Source organism: Mus musculus, chromosome 5, assembly GCF_000001635.26.
Source record: "Mus musculus strain C57BL/6J chromosome 5, GRCm38.p6 C57BL/6J".
Classification (NCBI taxonomy): Eukaryota; Metazoa; Chordata; class Mammalia; order Rodentia; family Muridae; genus Mus; species Mus musculus.
Genome location: NC_000071.6, coordinates 34,063,129 through 34,090,162, shown reverse-complemented (window position 1 = coordinate 34,090,162; position 27,034 = coordinate 34,063,129). Strand labels below are relative to the sequence as shown.

General features: G+C 39.3%; 1 protein-coding gene across 3 annotated transcripts in view; it reads left to right on the top strand.

Moving 5' to 3' along the window:
- The window catches only part of Poln (DNA polymerase N), a 162,348-nt gene that overhangs the window by 79,364 nt on the left and 55,950 nt on the right, over window positions 1-27,034 (top strand). For all 3 annotated transcript variants that reach the window (NM_001289803.1, NM_181857.4, NM_001289804.1), the window contains 3 exons: window positions 10,204-10,261; window positions 11,170-11,247; window positions 12,952-13,066. In NM_001289803.1, the coding sequence (NP_001276732.1) occupies window positions 10,204-10,261; window positions 11,170-11,247; window positions 12,952-13,066 (251 nt within the window). The remainder of the gene's footprint in view (window positions 1-10,203; window positions 10,262-11,169; window positions 11,248-12,951; window positions 13,067-27,034) is intronic.

Sequence of the window (27,034 nt, the reverse complement as noted above, 5' to 3'; positions counted from 1 at the left end):
TTTATCTTTTTTCTGATTTTGTTTTCATGGGTTGTCTGGAAGTTCAAAAGAAGTGTTCTGACTATAGTTGATTATTCTTCACCCTTGAGGAATTACTTTTTAAAAAATTCTTCTAAGTGTCTATGAATTCTGAGCTTTTCCTGAATACCTGCTAGAAACAGGCACCACTTCTGGCCCTTTGTGACCTGAACTTTGTTCTTTAGTCCTTTGAATAGCTGTCTGTAGGTGGTGATAGTAATTTATTCATATGCAAGGATCAACTCTCTGCTGGATATTTAGCTGGGTGGTGGGCTCAAAAAATGGTGTTTTTGGTTTTTGTTTGTTTGTTTGTTTTTGTTTTATTTTTAATTATCTGACTTTTTCATTATGGGAACGAATTTTCTTTCAATTATGTATATCCCAAATGGGAGTAAAAGCTCCCATCTAGTACATTTTATTTCGTTTAAAATTCTGTCTTATGTTCTGCATTGAAATGGCTTGTCTAGCACCCTTCCCTGTCAGAATCAATCTTTTGTCCTTAGGTTCTCCCTGGTTATGGTGCCTATGGCACTGCATTTCTAGAAGCCCGAATACTTGTTTTTATCTTGTTTGGTCATAAGTTCCATGTAAATAGAATCCTTTTCAGCCTACTTCTCTGTTTATGGAATGTGTTACTTGTTCTTGTTGCTCTGGCATGGGGTCATCACTAGGATTTCAGAGTGGTAAAAAACATGGCCAGGTCTCTTCCTCACCTGAAATATGAGCCACGAGGTCTTTAGTTTTCTTCTAAGTTCTTTTCTCCCAAATCAGGCCTTGGGGCTTAGACCTTTCGGTCCCTTTTTAAGTCCTGTTCAGAACCACTATTTTCTCTACAGAGGCCTTTTCATGGGAAGAGCAGGGGACCTTTGCTCTCTCTGTGCTTGCCAGGAGCCACATTATCCCATCCAATACCTCTTATCACACATGGCTTAGATGTCCTGTCTAATATTTCTACATTATCAGGGCCAGTTTTTGTCAATGCCCTTATTTCATTGCAGTACTACTCGTGATGCTGGCTCAGAATTTATCAATGTTACAAAATTCAAAAATTCTGACCTTTCATATTGTGCTTTTCTTTAGTGTCCTGAGTTCTTGGTTTTCTTTGTTTCTTCTTCTTCTTCTTCTTCTTCTTCTTCTTCTTCTTCTTCTTCTTCTTCTTCTTCTTCTTCTTCTTCTTCTTCTTCTTCTTCTCCTTCTCCTTCTCCTTCTCCTTCTCCTTCTCCTTCTCCTTCTCCTTCTCCTTCTCCTTCTCCTTCTCCTTCTCCTTCTCCTTCTTCTCCTCCTCCTCCTCCTCCTCCTCCTCCTCCTTCTCTTCTCCTCCTCCTCCTCCTCTTTCTCCTTCTCTTCTCTCCTCCTCCTCCTTCTTTAATGTTACAGCTGAATAATTAGAATTATTAACAGCCTTTAAAATTAAGTGGGTTTTAACTTTTATTTCTTTATGAGTACTTTTTCTTCCCTAGTGTTCGTTACTTCTATGACTCTCTTAAGTGACCTACTGGCATGTTTGTACAGTTTTTTAGTACCTGACTAGGTCATTATTGAATCAACTGATAGGACCTATGGTGCCTTTGCATTTCAGCCACTGCTCCTATTTCCCCTGTTCCTTTTCTGTCCCTTAATCCCTGCACATATCCTCCAGAGTAGTCTTCTTTCCCAGTCAGTGATTCTGAGCTCCAAACAGAAGCCCTGCCTTAGTAAGTCTTGTTTCTGAGCGATTATGTCTCTATCCCAGTTTATTGGTCCCCTTTTTTCTATACATGAGGAACAAAGCCTGCTATAGTTAATTAAGCATGTCACTCATTCAGGTTAAGAACTTAAATGTCACCTGGTGGCACTAAAATCCTGTTTATTCTTTCCTAGATATTTTTCCCAAGTCAGTGTCCTTTTCTATTCCAAATGCAGTGCTTATTGTCCCTGTTATATGTCCCTAAATAGTAGTTTGCCACTTAAATATATTAGTAATAACTTCAGAGTATCCAAAATGCATGAGTGTTGCATTAAGGAAAATAATCAGAGCAATTTCTCTTGGAGTACTTTTATCAAGAGCAAGCCCAGACTTGAATCTCTACTTGTTTCCCTGTATCTTCTGTCATCTCTCTGTAGCACATTGCTTCTGGCCCATCTGTAATCTGCTGTATGAATTTGAATCTATGCCTGTCTAAATCTTGTCATGTCTTGTCTGTCCCTGTGTCTCTGTGTCTATATGTATCCCTCACAAAGGCCTTTGCTCTGTATTTATTGAATAGCACATAAAGCATTTCATAGAGAAGGAATAAGGATGCTTTACAGAAATCTTTAATAAAGTTTTACAAAGGATAAAATATTACTGACGCCAAATGACTCAACTGACCTCCATAACAAACAACTTCAAATGGACTTATCAATCTATATTCATGTTGCTTCCAGCATTTATTTGTTTTATAAGGTTGCTTTCATCATATTTGCTGTCTTCAACATGTCTTACTGAGGTCAGAGTGTCAGAGTTCTCTAGAGGAACAGTGGCATGGAAGATGTAACTTAAGATGTCAGCTATGCATTAGCTTAGGTAAGAATTGATTACATGGAAAATCCAAGGCAAGTAAGATTATTACATCAGTCTCTTAAAGGTGGGTTCAATGAACAGGCTGAGTATATAGTAAGATGTCAGTTTTAAGCCCCAAGTGATTCCAGGCTGTGCTATTAACTTTGGCTATGAAGTCCAGTAAAAGAACTATCTCTTGGAATGTAAGAGGTATTTTCATAATAATGTAACGCCACATAGTAGGTGAGGCATTTGTTTTGTTTGTTACTCTTGACAAGTGCTGTTTTCTTTCAGTATCATTTTTCAATTATTTGCCCACTTAGTCTTTTACTTAATTTCATTTTAGAAGTTTGTCTCATTTTTGTTAATTTATGAAAGTTCTTCATATGTTGTGGGTATTTTCTTTGTTTGCTTATAGATATATCTTTAGTCTACGGTTGGTTTCATGTTGTGTAGTCTTTGATTTTTTTTTCAAAATCAACTTTATAGGTTTTTATATCTTATATATTCTTGGTTTTGGTTTCTATTTTGAGACAGACATAAGCTCAAGTGAGCCTCCTTCCTCATCCTCCCATGCAGCTGGGACTACAAGTGGGTACCACAATATCTGACTTGTTGTGCCATTTAAGGAATCATTACTTGCAAGGCAATTACAAACATGCTCAAAGTCTATATTTTGCAATGTATCTTCAATCCCACTAAAACCTACAAGTGTGAAGTAGAGATATAATCATTTTCCATTTGGTTAATTGCTTGCTATAACATTCGAGTCATGACAACTCACCCTGTAATCCGTTTTCATACAGGAGTGCTGCCATGCATGGTCTGATTCTAGGCTCTGTTCTGTACTCTTAGTGTATTGATCTCTTCTGAGGCTGGACCTGGTACAGTCTCATTTAAAGACCTTATCCCTGGGCCTCCTTCATGCATCCCTGACTCAGCGCTCTCATCCTTCCCCCAGTTTTGTCTTCACACCCAGCATTTTAGCCCTGGAAGTGGGCATGATGTCTGTCAGATGTTGCAAATGTCTCTAAAGAAAAAAGTAGTATTGGGAACTTAGGTCTTAAATATAAGGTGCTAGATATTACTGATGAATCATGGTAAGGAAAAATATTTAGTATATTAGCTCCTACAATCCATACTCATTATTAAGGAAGCCTTTTACAGCAGCTTATGTATTACTACATCAGTGTTAGTTATATGGAGGTTGAATGCAGAAAGATCTAGCATTTTTCACTGTGGCACACACATGGCAGGAGTCTGATAACACATTGAATGAATTCTAGGTAAAAGTCCTAGTAATATTTTTGATAGTGAATATATATTTTATAGAAGACCCTTTTATGATTTTAAGGAAATAATTATTTTATTCAAAACAATATGGCTAAAACACTTGATTGTTTTAACAAAAGATATTATGTTTCTATGGACAGTTCAATCACTACTTGAAAATCTGAATGTGACAGTTTTCATCTGAAGGACATCTGGGTTCATCCCAGTTTTCAGCTATTACAAATAAATGTGCTATAAACATCAATATACAGGGTTTAATGTTAGCTTACACCTTCATCTCTGTGAAATAAGTGCCTATGATAGCAATTGTTGAATCAAGTGTTCTTAAATATATGCCCTAGATCTATCTATATGTTGATATTCTAAAGGAATTTGTGTGTATATTCATGAACAATATTAGTTTGTGTCTGGTTTTGGTATCAGGGTAATACTAGTGTTATAAAGTGAATTTGGAAGTATTCTTTCTCTAATTTCTGGGCAATAATGTGTGAAACTGTAACTCTGACTATTTGGTAAACTCCTGATGAAGTAACCTTGGCTTAGGAACAATAGCCTTGCTACAAGTTGGGATTTTTGTTTGTGTGTTGTTTTTGTTTTAAGATCTGATTATGCAGGTCTGGCTGCTCTGGAAGTCACCATGTCACCAGAACAGCCTTGAACTTACAGAGATCCACCCACCTCTGCATCCTGAGGGCTGGGGTTAAGGGCGAGCACCACCAGGTCTGGCCTTTAACAGGGATTTTCATTTTACCCATTTCATAGTGTGTTTTTATCCAGTCTGTGAAATTCACACACGTGTTGCTGACAGCATCCTCTGCATTTTCAGTGCAGCAATGAGCCTTCAATATTGATGTTTTTCTTCTTCTTTCCTTTCCTTTGACAGGCTAATAAGAGTTGTGTTGATTTTAGTGATATTTTCAAATAACCAAGTACTTGCTCTATTGCTCCCCACCTCCACCCCATTTTCAATCCGTTGGTGTCTGTTCCCTATTGTTTCTACTCTTCTGCTTGATTTGGGTTTATTTTTCTTAGCTTCTAGTTTCTTGAGCGTAGATTGTTGCTGAAGATTTTCTTTTTTGTGCTGTAAACTTCCCTCTTAGTGTTGCTGTAGCTACATTCTACACAGTTTGCTATATTATATCTTGTCAAAGAAAAAAACTGAAACAAGCAGAGTGAAGCCATCCAGGGAGACTATATCTAAGACTATTGCAATAAGATGGGGAGACTGACCTCAACTCTGGATACAAACAGGGACAGCTAGGGACTTAGAACACATGGGCAGGGTGAGGGGTCAGTGGATGGAAAATTACAAAGAAGAATTTGGCTAGGTGTCTAGGTAGGAGGATCCAGGCTAAACTCAGTCACAAATCTTTTCTTTGGTGACTGACAGGACAAATTCTGTTTGTCTAAAAGTTTTCTGTCTTGTAAGGCTACCCGTAACAGTGGTCTTTTGTTAGATGTCTTTTTGTTTGTTTGTTTGTTTGTTTTATTTGTTTGATTTTTGTCTGTGGATGGCTTCTTTAACACCCAGTTTGAGACATGTTAGAGAAAAATTGTGGACTTCAGTTCTGTGTAATTCTATGGACTTTGTAGTCCCTGACCATTCTTTCTATCCAGCTTTCAGAGTTCTTTATATTTCCTGGATGCCTAGTACCCAGGGTTTTAGTTGTTCCTAATGACAGAAAGGAGGAAAATATGTTTATGCCACTTTTCTGGAAACAGAAGCAGCTTTAACTGAACAAAATACTTCATAGCACAAAGATGGTTTTGAAATACCATCTGATATGTATTCATTCCTGCTCCTTTTGCTATTGAGAGGCTGCCAGCCATTGGGGCTGAGCCTCTGTCTCTCCACAGAGTGAGGAGACACAGTTGAAAATAAAGGAGTCCTGCTCAGCTCTGGCTCTCAATTAGAATGAGAGAGAGAGAGAGAGAAAGACAGAGAGAGAGAGAGAGAGAGAGAGAGAGAGAGAGAGAGAGAGAGAGAGAGAGAGAGAGAGAGAGAGAGCAGCCTGGCATTTGTCAATTTAACATAAGGACACATTGGAATCTACAGCTCCTACTTGTTGGGAAGGGGTTGTCACAGCTCCTTTGGACTTGGGAAAGGTTCTGAGAGGGAAGAGATAGTGAAGATCAAAGTTGAGCTGGGTGGCAGGGGGGAGGAGAACTCTGAAAAGGTCTTATAATCCTGCCTGTGTGGGTTAGAATCCAGTGAGGGGAAGAGCCAGAGGAAAGAATACAGCCGTAACAGTGGTGCTGTCTATGAGGCTTAGAGCTCTGTTTCCTAACCCCTAAGCTTCTAAAAGCAGTTTATAGCATCAAATTAACACATAGTGCATGTTTTGTGAGTAAAAAAGTTTACTGATAAGGATGTGGGACAATAGACATTCTCATTTATTGCTGGTGAGAATGAAAAATGCAGTCATTTCTGAAGTTTGGCAGTAAAGTATAGACTTTAATAACTATGTGCCAGTATTGGTTCATTAATTGAAACAACATTCACTTCACCTTTGTCAGTTTTTCATCACTGTGTCAAAATACCTGAGATAATCAATTTAAAGGAGGAAAGATGTAGTTTGTATTACATTTATCTATAAGTGTATGTATGCATGTGCCACAGTATACTTCTGTAGATCAGGGACATCCTAGGAGTTGGTTCCCTTCTTTTATCATGAAGTTCTAGGGGATCAAACTCTGGTTATCAGGCAGACCTGGTAGCAAACAACTTCACTTGCTGAATCAATGTATAAGCCCAAATTCAACAGTTTGATACAAACTGCCATTTCATCCAATCATCAAACTCCACAGCTTATCAAACTTATCTGAAAATTTTTATCTATTTAAAATCTTGCACATAAATACATACGATGTCAATTTTATAAGTTATTGCTAAAACTTAGAAGCAAAAAAATTTCTTCAATGGATTAGTAAAATATGTTACATCCGTACAGAGAAATATTATTCAATGATAAAAATGAATAGGCCATGAAGCCATAAAAAGACATGAGTGAGGGACTGGATCACCTCAGTTGTTAAGGGAACTTACTATTCTTGCAGAGAACCCAGATTCAATTCCCAGCACCCACATAGTGATTCACAACTATACATAACAATGTGTGAACAGGAATCTGAAAGTCTCTTCTGACCTCCCCTGGTATATGCATATACCCACACATATGCATATACCCATACACATGCATATACCCACACACATGCATATACCCACACACAAAGAATAAAATAAGAGCTCTTACAAATTTAAAGGAAAAATGAATGAATCAGAATGCAGGTGTCTGAGAAATGGAGAGTGGAAGCCAACCTTGGCTATATAGTGAGTCACTGTCTGGGTAGAAAATACCTAAGCTTATGATGGATTGTGTTGCTAGAGAGATGGTGCAATGTGGTGAGAACGTGGCCTTTCTTCACAAGCCCTATTCCCATAAGAATCATGAGATTAACTGTGGGGACCCACCCTGGGTGTGGATAACACCATGTCATAGTCTGGAGGCCTAGGCAGAGTAAAGAGGGAAATGACTACAAACTCACCAAGCATTGACATCACCTTTGTCAGCTTCCTGCCTGACCATGCTATAAACTGTTCACTTCTTCTATGCTCTTTCAAAGATGCCATGATGCAATGAACCCTTTGAAATTGGAAGCCAAGATAAATCTTTTCCAAAATAAGTTTTTAAAAATCAGATCTGCGGTCATGGTGATACAGAAGTAACTAATCCAATGTGATTGCTTTTACTTTGGGGGTTTGTGAGAAGGGGGATATCATTTGAAAATGTAAACAAATAAAATGATTAATAAAAGATTTTACTCCCCAAAAAAGTAACTTTCTAAAAAGAGGCCTAGAATATTGTGTGGAGATTGGTGCCAACAGCAAGAAGGTCCTGTAGACAGCCTGTGTCCTGACAGAACAACATGAGGATGACACATCACTTTGATGATTTTCCCAAGAACATAATTCTATGCCCTTCACCCTCCACCCCCTCTACCAAGACAAATCCCAACTTGTTGGGGTGGAGTTTCCTATCTAACTAGCTTTCTTCAAAATTGTAAAGCATGATGAGAAACTGACAGCCAAGAGGACATTAAAGAGACATGATGACTAAGTGTCATATTAAAAAAAGAGATTAGGTTTAAAAAAAAAATCAATGAGAACAAAGCACAGAGCTTAGAGGATAGTAATACAACCTGTGGGTTTAGCTGCAGCCAACTCCAAGATGCTCACAGGGTGAAACTGGATGGGGTTATGTGATAGTTCTTCTATCTTTAACACTTTGCTCTAAAACAAAGAGGTTATTTTTCTTCAAAAGCCATTCCATACAATAGACAGTTCCATGGATGTTTCTGGTTTTCTTTATAAACACAAACAAAACAAAAAATTCAACCTGTTTCTATTTTAGAAGTTGATTTATTGAGTTTTAATAGCTCTGCTATGTAGACATATTGGGGACACTTCATAGAAGCAATTCTGGCTGAAATGCTTTTTCTCTTCTCTTCTCTTCTCTTCTCTTCTCTTCTCTTCTCTTCTCTTCTCTTCTCTTCTCTTCTCTTCTCTTCTCTTCTCTTCTTTCTTTCTTTCTTTCTTTCTTTCTTTCTTTCTTTCTTTCTTTCTTTCTTTCTTTTTCAGAGCTGAGAACTGAACCTAGGCAAGCGCTCTACCACTGAGTAGAATTCCTAACCCCTGAAATGCTTTTTCTTGTTCAGTGATTTTATGGTCCTCTAGCATCAGTTGGAGAGCACAGTATGGCACTGTTATAGTAACTGTTCCTGCCCTATCAGCTGTAAAGGCACTGATTACTGGCTAACGTCCTCTGCTAAGGTAGATCCCAAACTCCCATTCATGCCTCAGCAAGTCCCTATTGGACAAAATATCCTTTGCAAGGTATCAAAATATAGGGCACCATTTAATTTATCTTAGTACCTGTTAGCAATAGTGGAAGAAGAAAAAGCTAAAGTCTCATCTTTCAAGGAAAAAAAAAAGGTTCTTCTTAGGATGACAGTCTTTCATTTGACCAAAGACAAGATGTATGTTTTAATTTTTCTTGAAATGGTTAAAGTTTGCTGTGTAAATTAAATATCTGGTGAGTTTTCTTCTATTCTGTTACTTGATATATTGCAAAAAACCTTAATCGTCAAAATATTTCTTTACAGTTCATCCAAGCACAGTAAGCTTAAGCTTACTACTTTCTCAGGACTAATAGAAAACCCATACATTTCCTTTATTTTGGTAAAACAGCCATCATTAAAACTACTATGCTGTGTTCTGTGGGAAATAATGTCTGGACCTGAACCCCTGCTGGTGGCTCCTGACTGTACAGTGCTTTCCAAGAGCTGCCAAATGTGTGTGTTAACTATAGTTTGGCTTGATGATGGTCTGACTCTGATAGGTGGGGAGCACCAGTCTATTTTAGACAGATTTAGACAGTGAAATTACTCAGAATCAGTAAACTTTCTACCTGCTGTTTTGGAAAAAATTCCCCTTTCATAGTAAGATATTTCAGTGTGTATACTGACATAGTCTGAATGAGAGTTGGATTTGCTATTGCCTTTTTCTGCTCTGTACAACATAACTGTACTTTGAAGCTCTTTATTCCATGAATACTATGTATTAATTGTTTTAGATTTTTAAACAAATCATACATTTCTGAGACAATTCTCCATGGCCATGATATATAACCCTTTTTGTGTGTGTTACTGGGTTTGGTTTGTAGCAGATGTGCTTGGTCTTCATGTAAGACCCCCTAACAATTGGAGTGGGGGCTGATTCTGACTTGAACTTTGTTGCCTGCCTTTGAATCCCTTTCCCCTAGCTGGGCTGCCTTGTCTGGCCTCAGTGGGAGAGAATGCACTTAGTCCTGATGCAACTTGATATGCCAAGGTGGGTTGGTACCCGGGTAGGGAAGGGAGAGGATGGTGCAAGTGGGTTGGGAGGGTGGGACTAGAGGAGAGGGAGGGGGGCTGTGGTCAGGATGTAAAGTGAATAAACAAATTAATGAAAAAAGGAGTATTTTTACATTAAAAGAATAATAGACAGATTTCCTAGAAATCTACCTTTAGCATGTTGCAATTTTTTACAGTTAATAAAGTTAATAATTTGGGTTACTGGCAGGTCACTGTATGTATTTCAGGCTCACACAGGCCAGAGTCAAGGCAGTTCCCATACTTTCTGATTGTCATTTGTGGTGTCTCTATTGAAACTTTCATATTAAGCAGTTGTATTATATGATAATATATTTTTGCATGATGTGCTGGCATTATATATTTAATAAAATATTTAATAAATACTATATATTTTTAAAACCATAAATGGTACATATTAAGAGTACATATTTCACCTAAAACTATTATTTTTGTTTTAGAATATCCAGGGTATCTCCAAGCACCCAATTAAGATTTCTAAGCCTTGGAATTTTAAAGGTAACACATTACTTCCTATCTCGTTAAAATCTCCAGAGCATTTCTTTAAAACCCAGAAGGGTTTACAGTTACTTTCTTACAATACAACTGTTATTCTTTTCTGGAGTTCTCCTCTATGTTTACATGACCAATACTTAAACCTACATTGAAAAATGAAAAGCAGCTGAAGTGATATAGAACCTCCCTCTTAGCAGTTTATGCGTTAAAATAGATGGTAATTATACCAGGGAGATCTCTCCCTTCCCACCGTCCTTCCCCCACCAACTTCCCAATAAAGAACAAACACATGCACACACAATAGCACTGAGTTTTAATAAAACCTAATGTTCTCTGGAGATTTATAACAGTATATGAAAATTCTTTTTTCTTTTGAGTTATCCCACTTGTAATGCTGATGGTCGCATTCCTTAAACAGAGAATCCCCATCTGGTAAAGGGCGCTAGGATGTCCACTCCCAATAAGCTGTGGCCAGGTCAGTGCTGCTGCTTTGCTGTGGACATTGACCCAGGTGTCACAGGAGCACCACTCCTTTCTAAATACACATCATCACCTTAAGCAGCTGCCCTTTTGTGGTGTCTCCAGTGGGAACCACATAGCTGCCATAGCCCTGAGTAAATCTTCCAGTCAGTGGGGCTTAGTCTCTAGTGCTTTGCTAGAGTGGTTTTGGGTGTCAGTGTCTGACGTTTTTACTTTCTTTATCATAATTGTAGACAGAGCAGAGAATTTTGATAATAGAAAAATTTCTTATCTTCAAGTGACATTTATTTTTTAATTGAATTACTAGAAAGTCAAAAATTTAATATATAGACTTTTATTCATAGATGATATTGAAATATCTCTGTATGAAGAATTATTGCAGGCCAGTGGATAGTGAAACTCACCACGTGCTCCTGAAATGACAATTCTAGGTAAAGAAGAGGAGACTGTCACCATCTCACCAAGAACCCTGTTTGTGTCCTCTGAAGGCCACACCTTCCTGGCAGCAGGTACATACATAGGATGGTAGAGGGATGCCACTGTCTTATAGCTTGCTTTGTGCATTTTCATGCAGTTCAAATATTTACCAACTAAATAACACAAAGATACATATAAAATACATTACATATTCATGCAAATAAATCTTGAAGCAAACACTTATATGAAACAAGATTTTTTTTTGCTGAGACTAACTTATTTATTAAAATTGCTAATAACTCTATGAGCAGACAGAGAACAGCACAGTCATGCTCTCAGTACCAGAGATACACAGGATGACCTGGGTTCCAAGGACAGGATATCAGAGCACACATGGCAGAAGAGGGGTTATCTTCTAATATCTATCTAAGAAGAGGCCAACCATCTTGTTAGTAATGACAAGGGCATATTTTCTGCAATGTGAGAAAAGAAAAAGCCAGATCATTAAAGGAAGTTGCTGGCCACAAGGAGGTTGAGATTCATGATATGGCTGCTCTGTCTTCTGATCTCTCCAACCCCTCTGATGCAGAAGTAATTGCAGTCTCCTAGACTGGGAGCCCTGAGGTCCAGCTTAGTCACTGTGTGTTCCTGTACATGGCCCTACAGGAGTAGGGGCTCTGTGTTGCTGCATTGTTTCTTATGACCTTGCTCTGTGGCTCCCTCCCTTTTTAAACTTGAGTACTTCTTTTTTTTTTTTTTTTTTTTTTTTAAAGATTTATTTATTTATTATATGTAAGTACACTGTAGCTGTCTTCAGACACTCCAGAAGAGGGCATCAGATCTCATTACGGGTGGTTGTGAGCCACCATGTGGTTGCTGGGATAACTTGAGTACTTCTTATCTATCTATCTATCTATCTATCTATCTATCTATCTATCTATCTATCTATCTATCTATTTATTTTTACACTCCATATTTTATTCTCCCCCACCTTATCCACTCTCTGACTGTTCCTCATCCCATACCTCCTCCCCACCCCCCTGTCTCCATGTGGATGTCCCCACGTCCCCACCTTGAAACAAAGATTTCTTATGTACTTTAGGTAATAACATGTCTTTGGCTTTCAGAACCCCCTCATTTTTCTGTATTTTGATCCCATAGCTCATTCAATCTGCTTCCTCCTCCTTTGTCCTCCCCCACTCCTTCCCCTTGCCTACTCAAGCAGCCCTTCTAGCCACTGTGCTCCTGAACTTCAAGACCCTACAGCCTTCTGGTATTCCTCTTGTGTTTGTTCATTGTAAATTTCTTAAGGTCTAGAAGCAAAGGAGCTGGCTACCCCACCATGACACCAGCTTTCCACATACACACCACTCTCTCCCAAACTATACCTTGATCCATTTTTTTTCCATTTCTCTTCTTCTGACATACCAAATGATTTACTCATAATGTTTGCTAGAATGTAAATTCCATGGAGGGAGGGTTCTATGTCTATATTGTTCACTAACATATCCCCAGGGGATCCTGGCACATAGGAGGCCCTTCATAAAGTTGTGCTAAATGTAGATAATGAGTGAATAATGCCCATTCTGGAGGCTTTGTTGACCTTGTAAGAGGAAGAACGGTCTTTGGAATTGCTGGCATAGAAAAGAGCCTTTATTCCTAAGGCTAAGGGAGACTGGCAGATAGGAAGAGGTGTGATGACCTTAAGCCCCACAGAGAGGCAGACTGAGAATGGCATGCATGGGGTGAGTCAATGATGGGGGTACCATAAACTGACCCAGAACTCTGTCTCACAGACTTTTCACAGATTGAATTGCGCATTCTTGCACATTTATCTGGGGATCCAGAGCTTTTGAAGTTATTCCAGGAATCTGAAAGAGATGATGTATTTTCTACCCTGACTTCACAGTGGTAAGATAACAAAACAAGGCACAATAGTATCTGATTTACAGGAATGCTAACATGATTTTAAAAGTTATTCCTAAGCTATTTTCATAAGAAAAAAGTAAACTTTTTCTGTAATTGTAAATCATTTGGAAAATAAGAGTAGATGAAATGGATGCCAAAGTTTCCTAATTATGAGAGAACTAAAGACTCGTCCCACTATAAGCAAGGATAGGAGGGATGGAAAGTAGGAAGTCACAGGAGAAGGAGCTCCAGTGCTGCACGTGTGATCCGTGGGCCTCCTATTGGAAGGCCGTTGTCCCTTCTGTGCCTATCTAACCCCTGCCATTCAGAGGGCAGGAACATATGGACCCCAGGTGGCAGCCCTCAACTCTGGTTCACTCTGGAAATTCCAGCAGCCAATGACTTCAGGTTCTGCTGAGGTGTCCCTCTCTGCCATCGAAATCTACCTTCTTTTCTGAATCACCATTCTTGGGCACTAACTTTTCTTCCTCCCAGTGGAAAACCAGCCAGCTGCCTGCTAGGCAGGTGAAAAGAGCAGGTGCAGGATTCTGATTTCACGTTCCCTGATCTGGAGTAACAGGGTGCATGGAACCCACCACAGTCATCTGCTATACCTCACTTTCCAGTTAAAGGGAGGCTCTGCTCCGGTGTGGAGAAACTAGAGACTGTAACTGACTTGGATCATGAGGGTGCTCACCTAAACAGATATGCACTGCTATCACAGAGTCAGTGTAGGGAAGAGGAGGAGCAGGTTGCTGCTGGTAGAAGGTCCCTGCCTCAACTGTCACTGCCCCTTCAACCACGGTGCTGACTTCCACTCACCTTGAGTCTCTTCCATCAGACTGTCCCCTGTGACTTCCTCTTTTTTCTCCACTTTCATCACAAGGAGTGTTCAACTCCTTGTGTTGGGAGCCTTCCAGAAAGGGTGATCCTGGCTCCTATACATGGTTCTGCCCTGGCTTCTCAAGGGCTTTTTTCTGTTGTTAGTCTTTCCCCAGGACATGTGACCATCATGGGGACAGGACTGTATACCTCCCCATTAGGCTTTAGCTGCAGTGGCTCACTTACTGGTCTTCTCTGGCTAGTCCCCAGCACAATGGTGTCCACTTTCTCAAACCTCTCATTACTGTGTACTCAGGAAGGCTATTCTGCAACTTCATCCAAGCATGGCCTGCAGTCATGACTTCAAGGGCCCTTTTTGACACACCAACTTGATTTTTCTTAGCTTAGTTGCTTGTTGTCCAGTGCACATATGAACAGCATCAGCAGCCTGTTCCCTGCTGTTCCCCACTAAGCTCTGGAGCTTGCAAAGCATCTGCTGAATAAGTGTAGAGTGCAGAGTTTAGCCTTCCCTGGGCCTTCATCAGAACACCAGCACCACAGGCTCTTATTTGAGTAATAAAAGTCAGGAAATATTCTATGTAAAAAAGCTAGAGTTGGGGGTAAGAATATAGTACTACTGTTTGCTAAGCTGGTCTTAAGAGTGAGTAACCATGGAAATTGTGTTCGATAGGGCCAGCAGGAAAATAGGCAGATACAAAGAATGAATAGTATGGTTGTTTGAGTAAGAATGAACCCCTTAGTCTCATATATTTGAATGTTTAGTCATTTAGAAGGAATTGGAGTTATGGCCTTGTTGGAGGGAGTGTGTCACTGAGAGTAGACTTTGAGGTTTCAAAAGCCCTTGCTAGGCTCTATCTCTCTCTTTCCTCCTGCCAATCAGGATATAGCTCTCAACTACTTTTCCAGTATCATGCCTGCCATGCCTGTGGCCATGCTCCCTGCTGTGATGACAGTGGACTAAACTTAAGCAAGCCACCAATTAAATGCTTTCTTTTTTAAGGGTTGCTGTATTCATGGTATCTTTTCACAGCAATAAAGCAATGACAAGGACAAACAGAATCCTTTCTAAGTACAATAAGAAGGATTCTGGCTGGAAGTGAGGAAGTGATCAGGAGCCAAGTCTAGCTTATAAGCATCAGCTCAGAGTCTTACCACTGACCACCTTCCAGCAACTCTTTGTTTCTGATCCCATTCTCTGCTCTCCTTAGCTATGCCCTGACCTTCTGCGATGCTGCCCTTTAATATAAGTGACTTCTAACTTGGCCAGGGTCTTCTCAGAGATACTGCCTACCAGAATCTACCAGATGTATATTTGATCCTCACTGGCCGGCTCCCATGCTCAGCTGCACAGCACCTCCACCTGATGTCTGGCTGTGGGTCTATTCATCTGCTTTCATCTGCTGCTGGGATGAAGCCTTTCAGAAGACCATATGCTAGGCTCCTGTCTACAAACATAGCAAAGTATTATTAATAGTATGAGTTGGCTTTCTCTGTGGGAAGGTCTCAAGTTGGGTCAGTCATTGGTTGACCACTCCCTCAATCTTTGCTCCATTTTTGTCCCTGCACATCTTATAGGCAGGAAAAATTTTGGGTCAAAGGTTTTGTGAGTGGGTTGGTGTCCCCTTCCCTCTACTGGAAGCCTCATCTGGCTATAGGAGTTGGCCACATTGGTCTCTAAATCCCCCACTGCTAGGAGTCTCAGCTATGGTCACCCCCACATCCTGGGTCTCCATCTAGTTCCAGAGATGCTCTCCCACTAATTCTCCCCCTCTTTTCTCTAGCTCTTTTACTCCTCTCCCACCAGCCCTCCCCATATCTGATCCCCCCAACTCCCTTTCTCACCCACTTCCCTCCCTCCATCAACCTCCAATGTCTGTATTTTATTTCCCCTTCTGAGTGAGATTCAAGCATCCTCCCCTAGTCTTCTTTGTTACTTAGTTTCTTTGGATCTATGGATTATAGTATGATTATCCAGTACTTTATGGATCCATTTATAAGTGAATACATACTATGTGTGTCTTTCTGGGTCTGGGTTACTTCACTCAGGCTGATATTTTCTTTTTCTTTTCTTTTTTTTTTAAAGATTTATTTATTATTATAAATAAGTACATTGTAGCTGTCTTCAGATGTACCATAAGAGGGCATCAGATCTTGTTACAGATGGTTGTGAGCCACCATGTGGTTGCTGGGATTTGAACTCCGGACCTTCGGAAGAGCAGTCAGTGCTCTTACCCACTGAGCCATCTCACCAGCCCCCAGGCTGATATTTTCTAGTTCTATCCATTTGCTTGCAAATTTTGTGATGTCCTTGTTTTTTAATAGCTGAGTAGTATTCCACTGTGCAAATGTACCATATTTTCTTTATCCATTCTGCAGGTGAGGGACAGCTAAGTTGTTTCCAGTTTCTGCCTATTACAAATAAAGCTGCTATGAATGTAGTTGAGCAAATGTCCTAATGGTATGGTGTTGCATTTTTGGGTTTATGTCCAGGAGTGGAATGGGTGGGTCTTTTTTTGACATTTTTTATTAGATATTTTCTTCATTTAAATTTCAAATGCTATCCCCAAAGCCCTCTATACCCCCCCACGCTGCTCCCCAACCCAGCCATAGGTGGGTCTTGAGGTAGAACTATTTCTAGTTTTCTGAGAAACCACCAAGTTGATTTTTAAAGTGGTTGTACAAGTTTGCATTCCTACTAGCAATGGAGGAATGTTCACCTTGCTCCATATCTTCACCAGCATATGTTGTCATTTGAATGCGTGATCTTAGTCATGAGAGGTATAAGATAGAATCTCAGAGTCATTTTGATTTGCATTTCCCTGATGACCAAGGATGGTGAACATCAGCCATTAGAAATTCCTATGTTGAGAATTCGTTGTTTAGATCTGTATCCCATTTTTAATTGGGTTATTTGGTTTGTTGATGTCTAATTTCTAGAGTCCTTTATATATTTTGGATGTTAGCCCTCTATTGGATGTAGGGTTTGTGAAGACCTTTTCCCATTCTGTTGACTGCCAGTTTGTTCTACTGATGGTGTCCTTTGCTTACAGAAGTTTTCAGTTTTATGATGTTCCATTTATTAATTGTTGATCTTAGTGCCTACACTATCTGTTTAGGAAGTTTTCTATTCAGGAAGTTTTCTCCTGTGCCAATGAGTTCAAAGTTAGTCCCCACTTTCTTTTCTAATAGGTTCAGTGTATCTGGTTTTATGTTGAGGACTTTGATACACATGGACTTGAGTTTTGTACAGGGTGATATATATGGTTCTATTTGCATTCTTCCACATGCAGACATCCAGTTTCTTTGTTTGTTTATATGGTAGGGGACATTGGTGAGTTTTCACATGGTGAGTCATCCCTGCATTCTTGGAATGAAGCCTACTTGATCATGGTAGATGATGTTTTTGATGTGTTCTTGTATTTGGTTTGTGAGTATTTTATTGAGTATTTTTGCATCAATGTTCATAAGGGAAATTGGTCTTAAATTTTTGATAATCTTTGTGTAGTTATGTATGAGGGTGACTGTGACCTCATAGAATGAGTTTGGCACTGTTCCTTCTGTTTGTATTTTGTGAAATATTTGAGGAATATTAGTATTAGCTCTTCTTTGGAAGACTGGTGGAATTCTGTGCTAAAACCATCTGACCCTGGGCTTTTTTTGGTTAGGAGACTTTTAATGACTATTTCTATTTCCTTAGAGTTTGTAGAACTGTTTAAATTATTTACCTGATCTTGATTCTACTTTGGTAGTTGGTATCTACCAAAAGAATTGTCCATTTTGTTTAGATTTTCCAATTTTGTGGCATATAGGCATTTACTTAATTTTGGTTGAAAGTCTATTTTATTAGATGTTAGAAAGGCTATTCCAGCTTGCTTCTTGGATCCATCTGCTTGGAAAAACCCTTTCAAGCCCTTTACTCTGAGATAATGTCTATCTTTGTTGCTGAGGTGTATTTCTTGTAATGCAGCAGAATGATGAATCCTGTTTTCACATCCATTCTGTTAGCCTGTGTCTTTTTATTGGGAAATTGAGTCTATTGATGTTGAGAGATTTTAATGACCAATGATTATCAATTCCTGTTATTTTCATGTTGGTAGTGGTAGTGTGTGTGCTTCCCATCCTTTAGTTTGCTGGTGATAATTTTTTCCCGTGTTTTCTTAGATGTATTTAATTAACTTCCTTGGGTTGGAATTTTCCTTCTAGTATCTTCTGTAGGATGGGCTTTGTCAATAGATATTGTTTAAATTTGGTTTTGTTGTGGAATATCTTGTTTCCTTCCAATGATGATTGAAAGTTTTGCTGGGTATAATAGTCTGGGCTGACATCTGTGGTCTCTTATGCAGACATCTTCCCAGGTACTTCTGGCTTTAAGAGTCTCTGTTGAGAAGTTGGGTGAAATTCTGATAGGTCTTTATATGTTACTTGGCCTTTTCCCCTTGCAGCTTTTAACGTTTTTTTTTTCTTTGTTCTGTACATTTAGTGTTTTGATTATTATGTGGTGGGAGGATTTTCTTTATGGTGCAATCTATTTGGTGTTCTGTAAGCTTCTTATATGATTATAGACATCTCTTTCTTTAGGTTGGGGAAGTTTTTTCTATGATTTTGTTAAGTATTTTCTGGGCCTTTGAGCCAGGAGTCTTCTTTTTCTTTTATTCCTATTATCTTTAGGTTTGGTATTTTCATAGTGTTCCATATTTCTCAGATTTTTTTGGTCAGGAACTTTTTAGATTTAACATTTTCTTTGACTGATATATCAATTTCAATTGTATCTTCTACACCTTCTTCCTTCTATCTCTTGTATTCTGCTAGTGATGCTTAAGTTATAGTTCCTGTTCTCTTCCCTAGGTTATCTATCTCCAGGATCCATTGAACAATTTGAACAGTTTTATTCATTCTCTGCATATGTTTGGTTGTGTTTTACTGTATTTCTTTAAGGGTTTTATTAATTTCCTCTTTAAAGCTCTGTATCATTTTTCTGAGATTGAAATTTAGGTCATATAATTGTACTTTCACTGTGTTAGGATTTCCAGGGCTTGCTGAACCAGGATACCTGGGCTCTGGTGGTGCCTTTAGCCATCTGGCTGTTCCTGATGTTGGCTGGATGTTCCTGATGCTTGCAAGACTCCTTAGGGAGGCAGGCAGAGCTGTGACCCTGACAGTGGAGCTCAGGGAATAGTACATTGCTCACATCTTCTGGCTGTGCCCCAGGTGGACTTGAATGTTCTAGGGCCCCGAAGACCTCCTCAGGAAGGCAGGTAGTGCCACCTTGGGCTAGACAGTGGAGGTCAGGGGACAGCATGCAGCTCACATCTGCTGGCTGTGCTCCAGGTAGATCTGGAAGGCAGAGGATTTGGGGGGTGGGGAGAGTCTAACCTGGATGCTCCAAAGTCCTGCAGGCCTCTGAGAGGAAGGCAGATCTGTGGGCAGGACAATGCAGGTCTGGTAGAACACTTTCTTTCCCCTGGGATGAGTACTTATGAGAACTGCATAGTAAGGTTTAAAAAAGAAAGGCAGATGGATTGGAAAGGAAGAAACAAATCCGCTCTATTTGTAGAAAACATGATTGTTATCCAAAGAATATAACCCAAACAGGTGTTTTGAATTGGTTTGTTTTGATTTTGTTTTGGGTTTTTTGTTTGTTTTTTTGATTTTTTGAGTCAGGGTTTCTCTGTGTAGCCCTAGCTATCCTGGAACTCAGTCAGCCAGGCTGCCTCAAACTCAGAGAGATCTGCTTATCTCTGCCTCCCAAGTGCTGGGATTAAAGGCATGTGCATCCACCACCAGGTCCTAAACAGGTTTGTTTGTTTTGTTTTATGACTAGAACTAATATATGAGTTCAGCAAAGACACAAGGCCCCAAATCAACACACAAAATCAAATCACGTTTTTTAAAACTGACAACAATATATAGAAAAAGTAATTCAGTTTTATTCATGGCCTCTGTATAAAGACTGTACCCCTCACCCACAGATGTTCTTACTTTACTCTGGTGTGAAACTATATAGATACAGCCAGACATCAGAGTTTGGAGTTTGATAGCTTTCCTTCCTAGTGATATGAAGTATGGTACTCCCTCCATAGTAGGGAGTGGTGGTGAGAAGCTGTTCTCAGACAGGCCTTCAGTCACAGAGACAAACAACATTCTGCCATGCACTGTGCTGCTAAGCTAGGGTATTCAACAGTTTAGCTGTACAAAGTTGATTTTCAACTTAAAATACTTTTCAGTTTTAAATGGGCTTTCCAGGATAAAACCCATTTATAATCAGGGAATATCTGTTCTTAATTATTCAGTCAGCAAACATTTATGCCTATAATTAGAAAATGCTAAGGAAACGAATCAAAGATCTAATAAATCAAGAGACATATTGTGTTTGTAGTATAGACAACTCAGGGTATACATGTCAGTCCCACTAAATAGATCCATATGTTTATAATGCAGTTCTTTTAAAGCCCAAGAAGTATGTTTATACACATGGAGGAGCTTATTCTAAACTATGTAAGGAAAGCATGGAGAGAAAATGATAGACCAGCTAAAACAGTCACTCTACAGGGTAAGAAGATTTCGTATACAGTGATGAAGGGATGGTGGGGTTGTAGAGGGCTGGAAACATAGATCAGGAATGAGGTGCCAGAACAGCCCCTCACAAATATGCTCAACTGATTTTTGACAAAGGTTTAATGTGAGGCAGAAAATTATCCTCTTCAGATTTGTGTCAAGTGTATCACACATAAAGCTGATATGAAAAGTTCATGTCTGCAGTGAATATTATGTCTTTTCTGCATTTTTATTAGCTTGTAATAGTTCAGGAAAGAACTTCCAAAATAAGAAGCTTTTAGTATTTGCATGATGGTTGCTTCCAACCTCCACAGCAGTAGTAATCTGGCATTTGTGACTTATACTATAATTAGTTGCTGTGGAAATGATTTTTATGTTCTAAACAGAGGACCAGAATAGCACATGGTAAAAATGCAAATCAAATACACTTAAAAACGCCTGCACCCTGTAAAATGCTCTGTTGTTCCAAATATCACAAGCAAAAAAAAAAAAAAAAGCCAGTAATCAAAAATATGTAGTAACATCTTTCAAAATGATAACAGTTTCCTAGGAAAACTTTGAAGGTTGAATAATTACATACAAAGATAGGGTTTAGAAGAAATCATGGAAGCACCATAATTGTCCCTCACAAATATGCTCAACTGATTTTTGACAAAGATTCAATGTGAGGCAGAAAATTATCCTCTTCAGATTTGTGTCAAGTTTATCACACATAAAGCTGATGTGAAAAGTTCATGTTGGTGTTGGATATAATGTCTTTTCTGCATTTCATTAGCTTGTAATAGTTCAGGAAAGAATTTCCTGTACTCACCTTTCCTCACCTGTGAGGCCACAGCCAGTGATGGAATGTAGTAAAGACAAAAAAGAAGTTGTAACAAACTGTTCTTGTTGTGAGGCGAGAAGGCTGTAGGATATCCGGTTTATCTAGTATATCAGGAATCAGTCCCTTAAATTCTACAGTAACAAGTAACCCTTGATGCCTACTTGTGGTACCTGCAATATCTAGAGGGGACATATCTCTTGAGTTGTGTGTTCTAGGTACATAAAGCAGACTGGAGTTAAGTGGAAGAACTGATGACATTTCTGAGAAATCACTTCCTATAAAAACATCATTGCTGACTAAAATATTCTATGATTATTTGAGCCATAATCCCTGGGCTTCTAGTTGTCTATGGACAAGAAGCAAGCTGAGCTCCATCATTCCATTACATACCTATACATCCCAAGTCCTCCTCCACCACCCAATACATGTTTTTCTACAACCTGAAAGATCTAGCCTGAGTCCACAGCCTGTGCCCCTGCCTAGTCCCACCACTTCCTCCTATGTTAGACTTCTGCCAGGATCTGTATCCACCCCCAGGACTGCTACTTCCATTTTGTACCCAGACTTCTCATTTTCTCCTTCAGGGTATAGTATGGTGAGTATCCCTGATCCCATATATGTCTTTTTCACAAATTATCAGATTTAGCCTGGGCCCCACAACCAATGAAAAAGCCTACTCTGGACTTCTCAGCTCCACTACAGAGGAGCTCTGGTTTTGGGGCAGTATCATCCATACTTTCTATAACACAAAACTCTCATGTCATATCCAGCTTTTCCACTCAGACCTGTCTATCCCCAACTTGGAACAGGAGTCACATCCTGCAAACTAGCCCAGTCCCCTTTGCCCACCTGACTGCATTCCACCTACTACACCCCAAGACACCTCAAGATGCCACCATTCTTTCTCTCCCACACCCTGATATAGCCATAACAAACTCAGAACTAACAAAGGGAATCCACATGCCCAGATCTCATCAAAGGAATACCAGTAATAAGAAAGATCAAGCCAGTATCTTTCTCCAATACCTATTAGTATATAGAAATGCTTGCCAATGAGAATACCCAGAACTCCCAACACGAAAGTTAAAGGCACAGTCATAAAATCTCAAAAAAATCAAGTATAAAGGAAACACAAAGAAACAGCTCAATGAACTCAAGGAGAAAGGACTTAAAGAAAATAAATGCCAGATTGATGCCCAAGAAAACACAAGCATTGGGCTAATGGAAATGGTAAAGACAACCTAAGACTTGAACAGAATTCAATCAGGAAAGAGAAACATAGAAGAAGACTGAAGATGAAATTGAAAAACCCAGAAGCCCAACTAGAAAACTCAAAGGAATCAAGCAGAAGACAGAAAATGATGTCTCAAAGATAAAAGAGAGGATCTAGATCAAATAATCAAGGAACATGAAAAAACTATAAAGACAAAACATATTGAAATGTACAAGAGAAAAAAAAGATTAGTCACATATACAGGAAACTCCATCAGAATAATAGCTTATTTCTCAGAGGAAACGTTAAAAGCCAGAAGAGCCTGGAACAATGTATTCCAAGTCCTAAACTAATATATCCAGCAAAACTATCTGCCATGATTGAAGGAAAAATAATTTCCCATTACACAAGCACTCTGAGAAAACTTATATCCAACAAACCAAACGTAAGGGAAACACAGGTAGCAGTACTTGAGACTAAAGAGAGCTATGAATGTAGGAGAGAGACCATAGAAAGAAAAACAAAAGAATAATTATTTCTGTCACTGAGAACACAGCAAATCATAAGTAAAAATGATGAACACAGCTAGTACATTTCAATCATAATTTTAAATATTAATGGTCTCAATTCTCCAATCAAAAATCACAGACTGACTGAATGGATCAAGAAACAAACTGTCTCTCTTTTGCCTACAAGAAACACCTTTTAAAGCCTTAGTTTTTTTTGTTTTTTGTTTTGTTTTGTTTTGTTTTTTTTGTTTTTCGAGACAGGGTTTCTCTGTGCAGCCCTGGCTGTCCTGGAATTCATAGACCAGGTTGGCCTCGAACTCAGAAATTCACCTGCCTCTGCCTCCCAAGTGCTGGGATTAAAGGCGTGCACCACCACGCCCGGCTAAAACCTTAGTTTTTTTTTTCCCATTTTTTATTAGGTATTTAACTCATTTACATTTCCAATGCTATACCAAAGTCCCCCATATCCACCCACCCCCACTCCCCTGCCCACCCACTCCCCCTTTTTGGCCCTAGTGTTCCCCTGTACTGGGGCATATAAAGTTTGCAAGTCCAATGGGCCTCTCTTTCCAGTGATGGCGGACTAGGCCATCTTTTGATATATATGCAGCTAGAGTCAAGAGCTCCGGGGTACTGGTTAGTTCATAATGTTGTTCCACCTATAGGGTTGCAGATCCCTTTAGCTCCTTGGCTACTTTCTCTAGCTCCTCCATTGGGAGCCCTATGATCCATCCATTAGCTGACTGTGAGCATCCACTTCTGTGTTTGCTAGGCCCCGGCATAGTCTCACAAGAGACAGCTACATCTGGGTCCTTTCAATAAAATCTTGCTAGTGTATGCAATGGTGTCAGCGTTTGGATGCTGATTATGGGGTGGATCCCTGGATATGGCAGTCTCTACATGGTCCATCCTTTCATCTCAGCTCCAAACTTTGTCTCTGTAACTCCTTCCATGGGTGTTTTGTTCCCAAATCTAAGGAGGGGCATAGTGTCCACACTTCAGTCTTCATTCTTCTTGAGTTTCATGTGTTTAGCAAATTATATCTTATATCTTGGGTATCCTAGGTTTGGGGCTAATATCCACTTATCAGTGAGTACATATTGTGTGAGTTTCTTTGTGAATGTGTTACCTCACTCAGGATGATGCCCTCCAGGTCCATCCATTTGGCTAGGAATTTCATAAATTCATTCTTTTTAATAGCTGAGTAGTACTCCATTGTGTAGATGTACCACATTTTCTGTATCCATTCCTCTGTTGAGGGGCATCTAGGTTCTTTCCAGCTTCTGGCTATTATAAATAAGGCTGCTATGAACATAGTGGAGCATGTGTCCTTCTTACCAGTTGGGGCATCTTCTGGATATATGCCCAGGAGAGGTATTGCTGGATCCTCCGGTAGTACTATGTCCAGTTTTCTGAGGAACCGCCAGACTGACTTCCAGAGTGGTTGTACAAGCCTGCACTCCCACCAACAATGGAGGAGTGTTCCTCTTTCTCCACATCCACGCCAGCATCTGCTGTCACCTGAATTTTTGATCTTAGCCATTCTGTAAAACCTTAGTTTTAAAGGAAAGTACCTATCACCTTAGAGTAAAAGGAGGAACAAAAGTGTTCCAACCAAATGGGATTCTAGAAAGTGATGAGCTCTTTAAAGAAAATAGCCCATTGTGAGTGACTCTAATCCCTAGAGGAGGGAAGAGACACCACCTAAATTTGTAATTAACTTGTAGTCTAGCAAGGCATACTAAAGCTCAAAAGAGCTCCCTTACATAACACATTCTTCATTAGGTCTCCTATGAGTCTGTGAGTGTCTGGGAATAGACATCAAGGCTGAAGGCAGACTGACAACTATGGGAAATCAACAGAAGGCATTCCATTTTATAATGTATATAAAATTATATATATTATATATAATTATGTATATATGTGTGTATGTAATATATATATGTATTTTTTCCTAAGATCTAATATATACATATATGTGTGTGTGTGTGTGTGTGTGTGTGTGTATATATATATATATATATAATGTATATATAGTAGATAATGTACTACCATGCTCAACCTATTTTTAGCATATATATGTGTATATATTATGTACATATTATACATATAATATGTATAATATTACTTATGTAATATTATATGTAATGCTAAAAAATATGTCAGGCATGGTAGTGCATGCCTTTAATCCCAGCATTCAGGAGCAGAGGCAGGCGGATCTCTGTGAGTTCAAGGCTAGCCCAGTCTACATAGTGGCACTCTGTCTCAAAAAAAAACAAAAACAAAAACAAACAAAAAAACAGCTAAATATTTTAGATGAAAAAGTGGGCTCTAAGTGCTAATTTTAAGAACTTTAAGATGAACTTTAAAAGATATATGAACACTATAGGAAGGGATAATTAAAGAAAGGGATAATTAAGAGATAATGAACACTGTAGATAGGAATAAGATCATTAAAGTGAAGAATACCATGGATCACAGGGCCCCCAATAGAGAGAAAGTATCCAAGGAGCTAAAGAGATCTGCAACCCTGTAGGTGCAACAACATTATGAACTAACCAGTACCCCGGAGCTCTTGACTCTAGCTGCATATGTATCAAAAGATGGCCTAGTCAGCCATTACTGGAAAGAGAGGCCCATTGGACACGCAAACTTTATATGCCCCAGTACAGGGGAACGCCAGGGCCAAAAAGTAGGAATGGGTGGGTAGGGGAGTGGGGGGGAGGATATGGGGGACTTTTGGGATAGCATTGGAAATGTAATTGAGGAAAATATGTAATAAAAAATATTTTAAAAATAATAATAAAAGTGAAGAATACCATATCAGAACAATAACAAAAAATGTAGCATGGGCCAAATGTGGTGACAGATACCTTTAATTCCAGTACTTGGGAAGCAGAAACAGCTGTATTTCAATGAGTTCAAATCTAGTCTGATCTACATAGTAAATTCCAGACCAGCCAAGACTACATAGTGAGACCCCATTTCAAAAACAAGGGAGCTAAAACCATCCAGTGGAAAAAAGACAGCATTTTCAACAAATGGTGCTGGCACAACTGGTGGTTATCATGTAGAAAAATGCGAATTGATCCATTCCTATCTCCTTGTACTAAGGTCAAATCTAAGTGGATTAAGGAACTCCACATAAAACCAGAGACACTGAAACTTATAGAGGAGAAAGTAGGGAAAAGCCTTGAAGATATGGGTACAGGGGAAAAATTCCTGAATAGAACAGCAATGGCTTGTGCTGTAAGATCGAGAATCGATAAATGGGACCTCATAAAATTGCAAAGCTTCTGCAAGGCAAAAGACACCGTCAATAAGACAAAAAGGCCACCAACAGATTGGGAAAGGATATTTACCTATCCCAAATCGAATAGGGGACTAATATCCAATATATATAAAGAACTCAAGAAGGTGGACTCCAGAAAAATCAAATAACCCCATTAAAAAATGGGGCTCAGAGCTGAACAAATAATTCTCACCTGAGGAATACCGAATGGCTGAGAAACACCTGAAAAAATGTTCAACATCCTTAATCATGCTGGCAAGGATGTGGAGAAAGAGGAACACTCCTCCATTGTTAGTGGGATTGCAAGCTTGTACAACCACTCTGGAAGTCAGTCTGGAGGTTCCTCAGAAAATTGGACATAGTACTACCGGAAGATCCAGCAATACCTCTTCTGGGCATATATCCAGAAGATGCCCCAACCGGTAAGAAGGACACATGCTCCACTATGTTCATAGCAGCCTTATTTATAATAGCCAGATGCTGGAAAGAACCCAGATGCCCCTCAACAGAGGAATGGATACAGAAAATGTGGTACATTTACACAATGGAATACTACTCAGCTATTAAAAAAATGAATTTATGAAATTCCTAGGCAAATGGATGGACCTGGAGGGCATCCTCCTGAGTGAGGTAACCCAAACACAAAGGAACTCGCACAATATGTACTCACTGATAAGTGGATATTAGCCCAGAAACTTAGGATACCCAAGATATAAGATACAACTTGCTAAACACA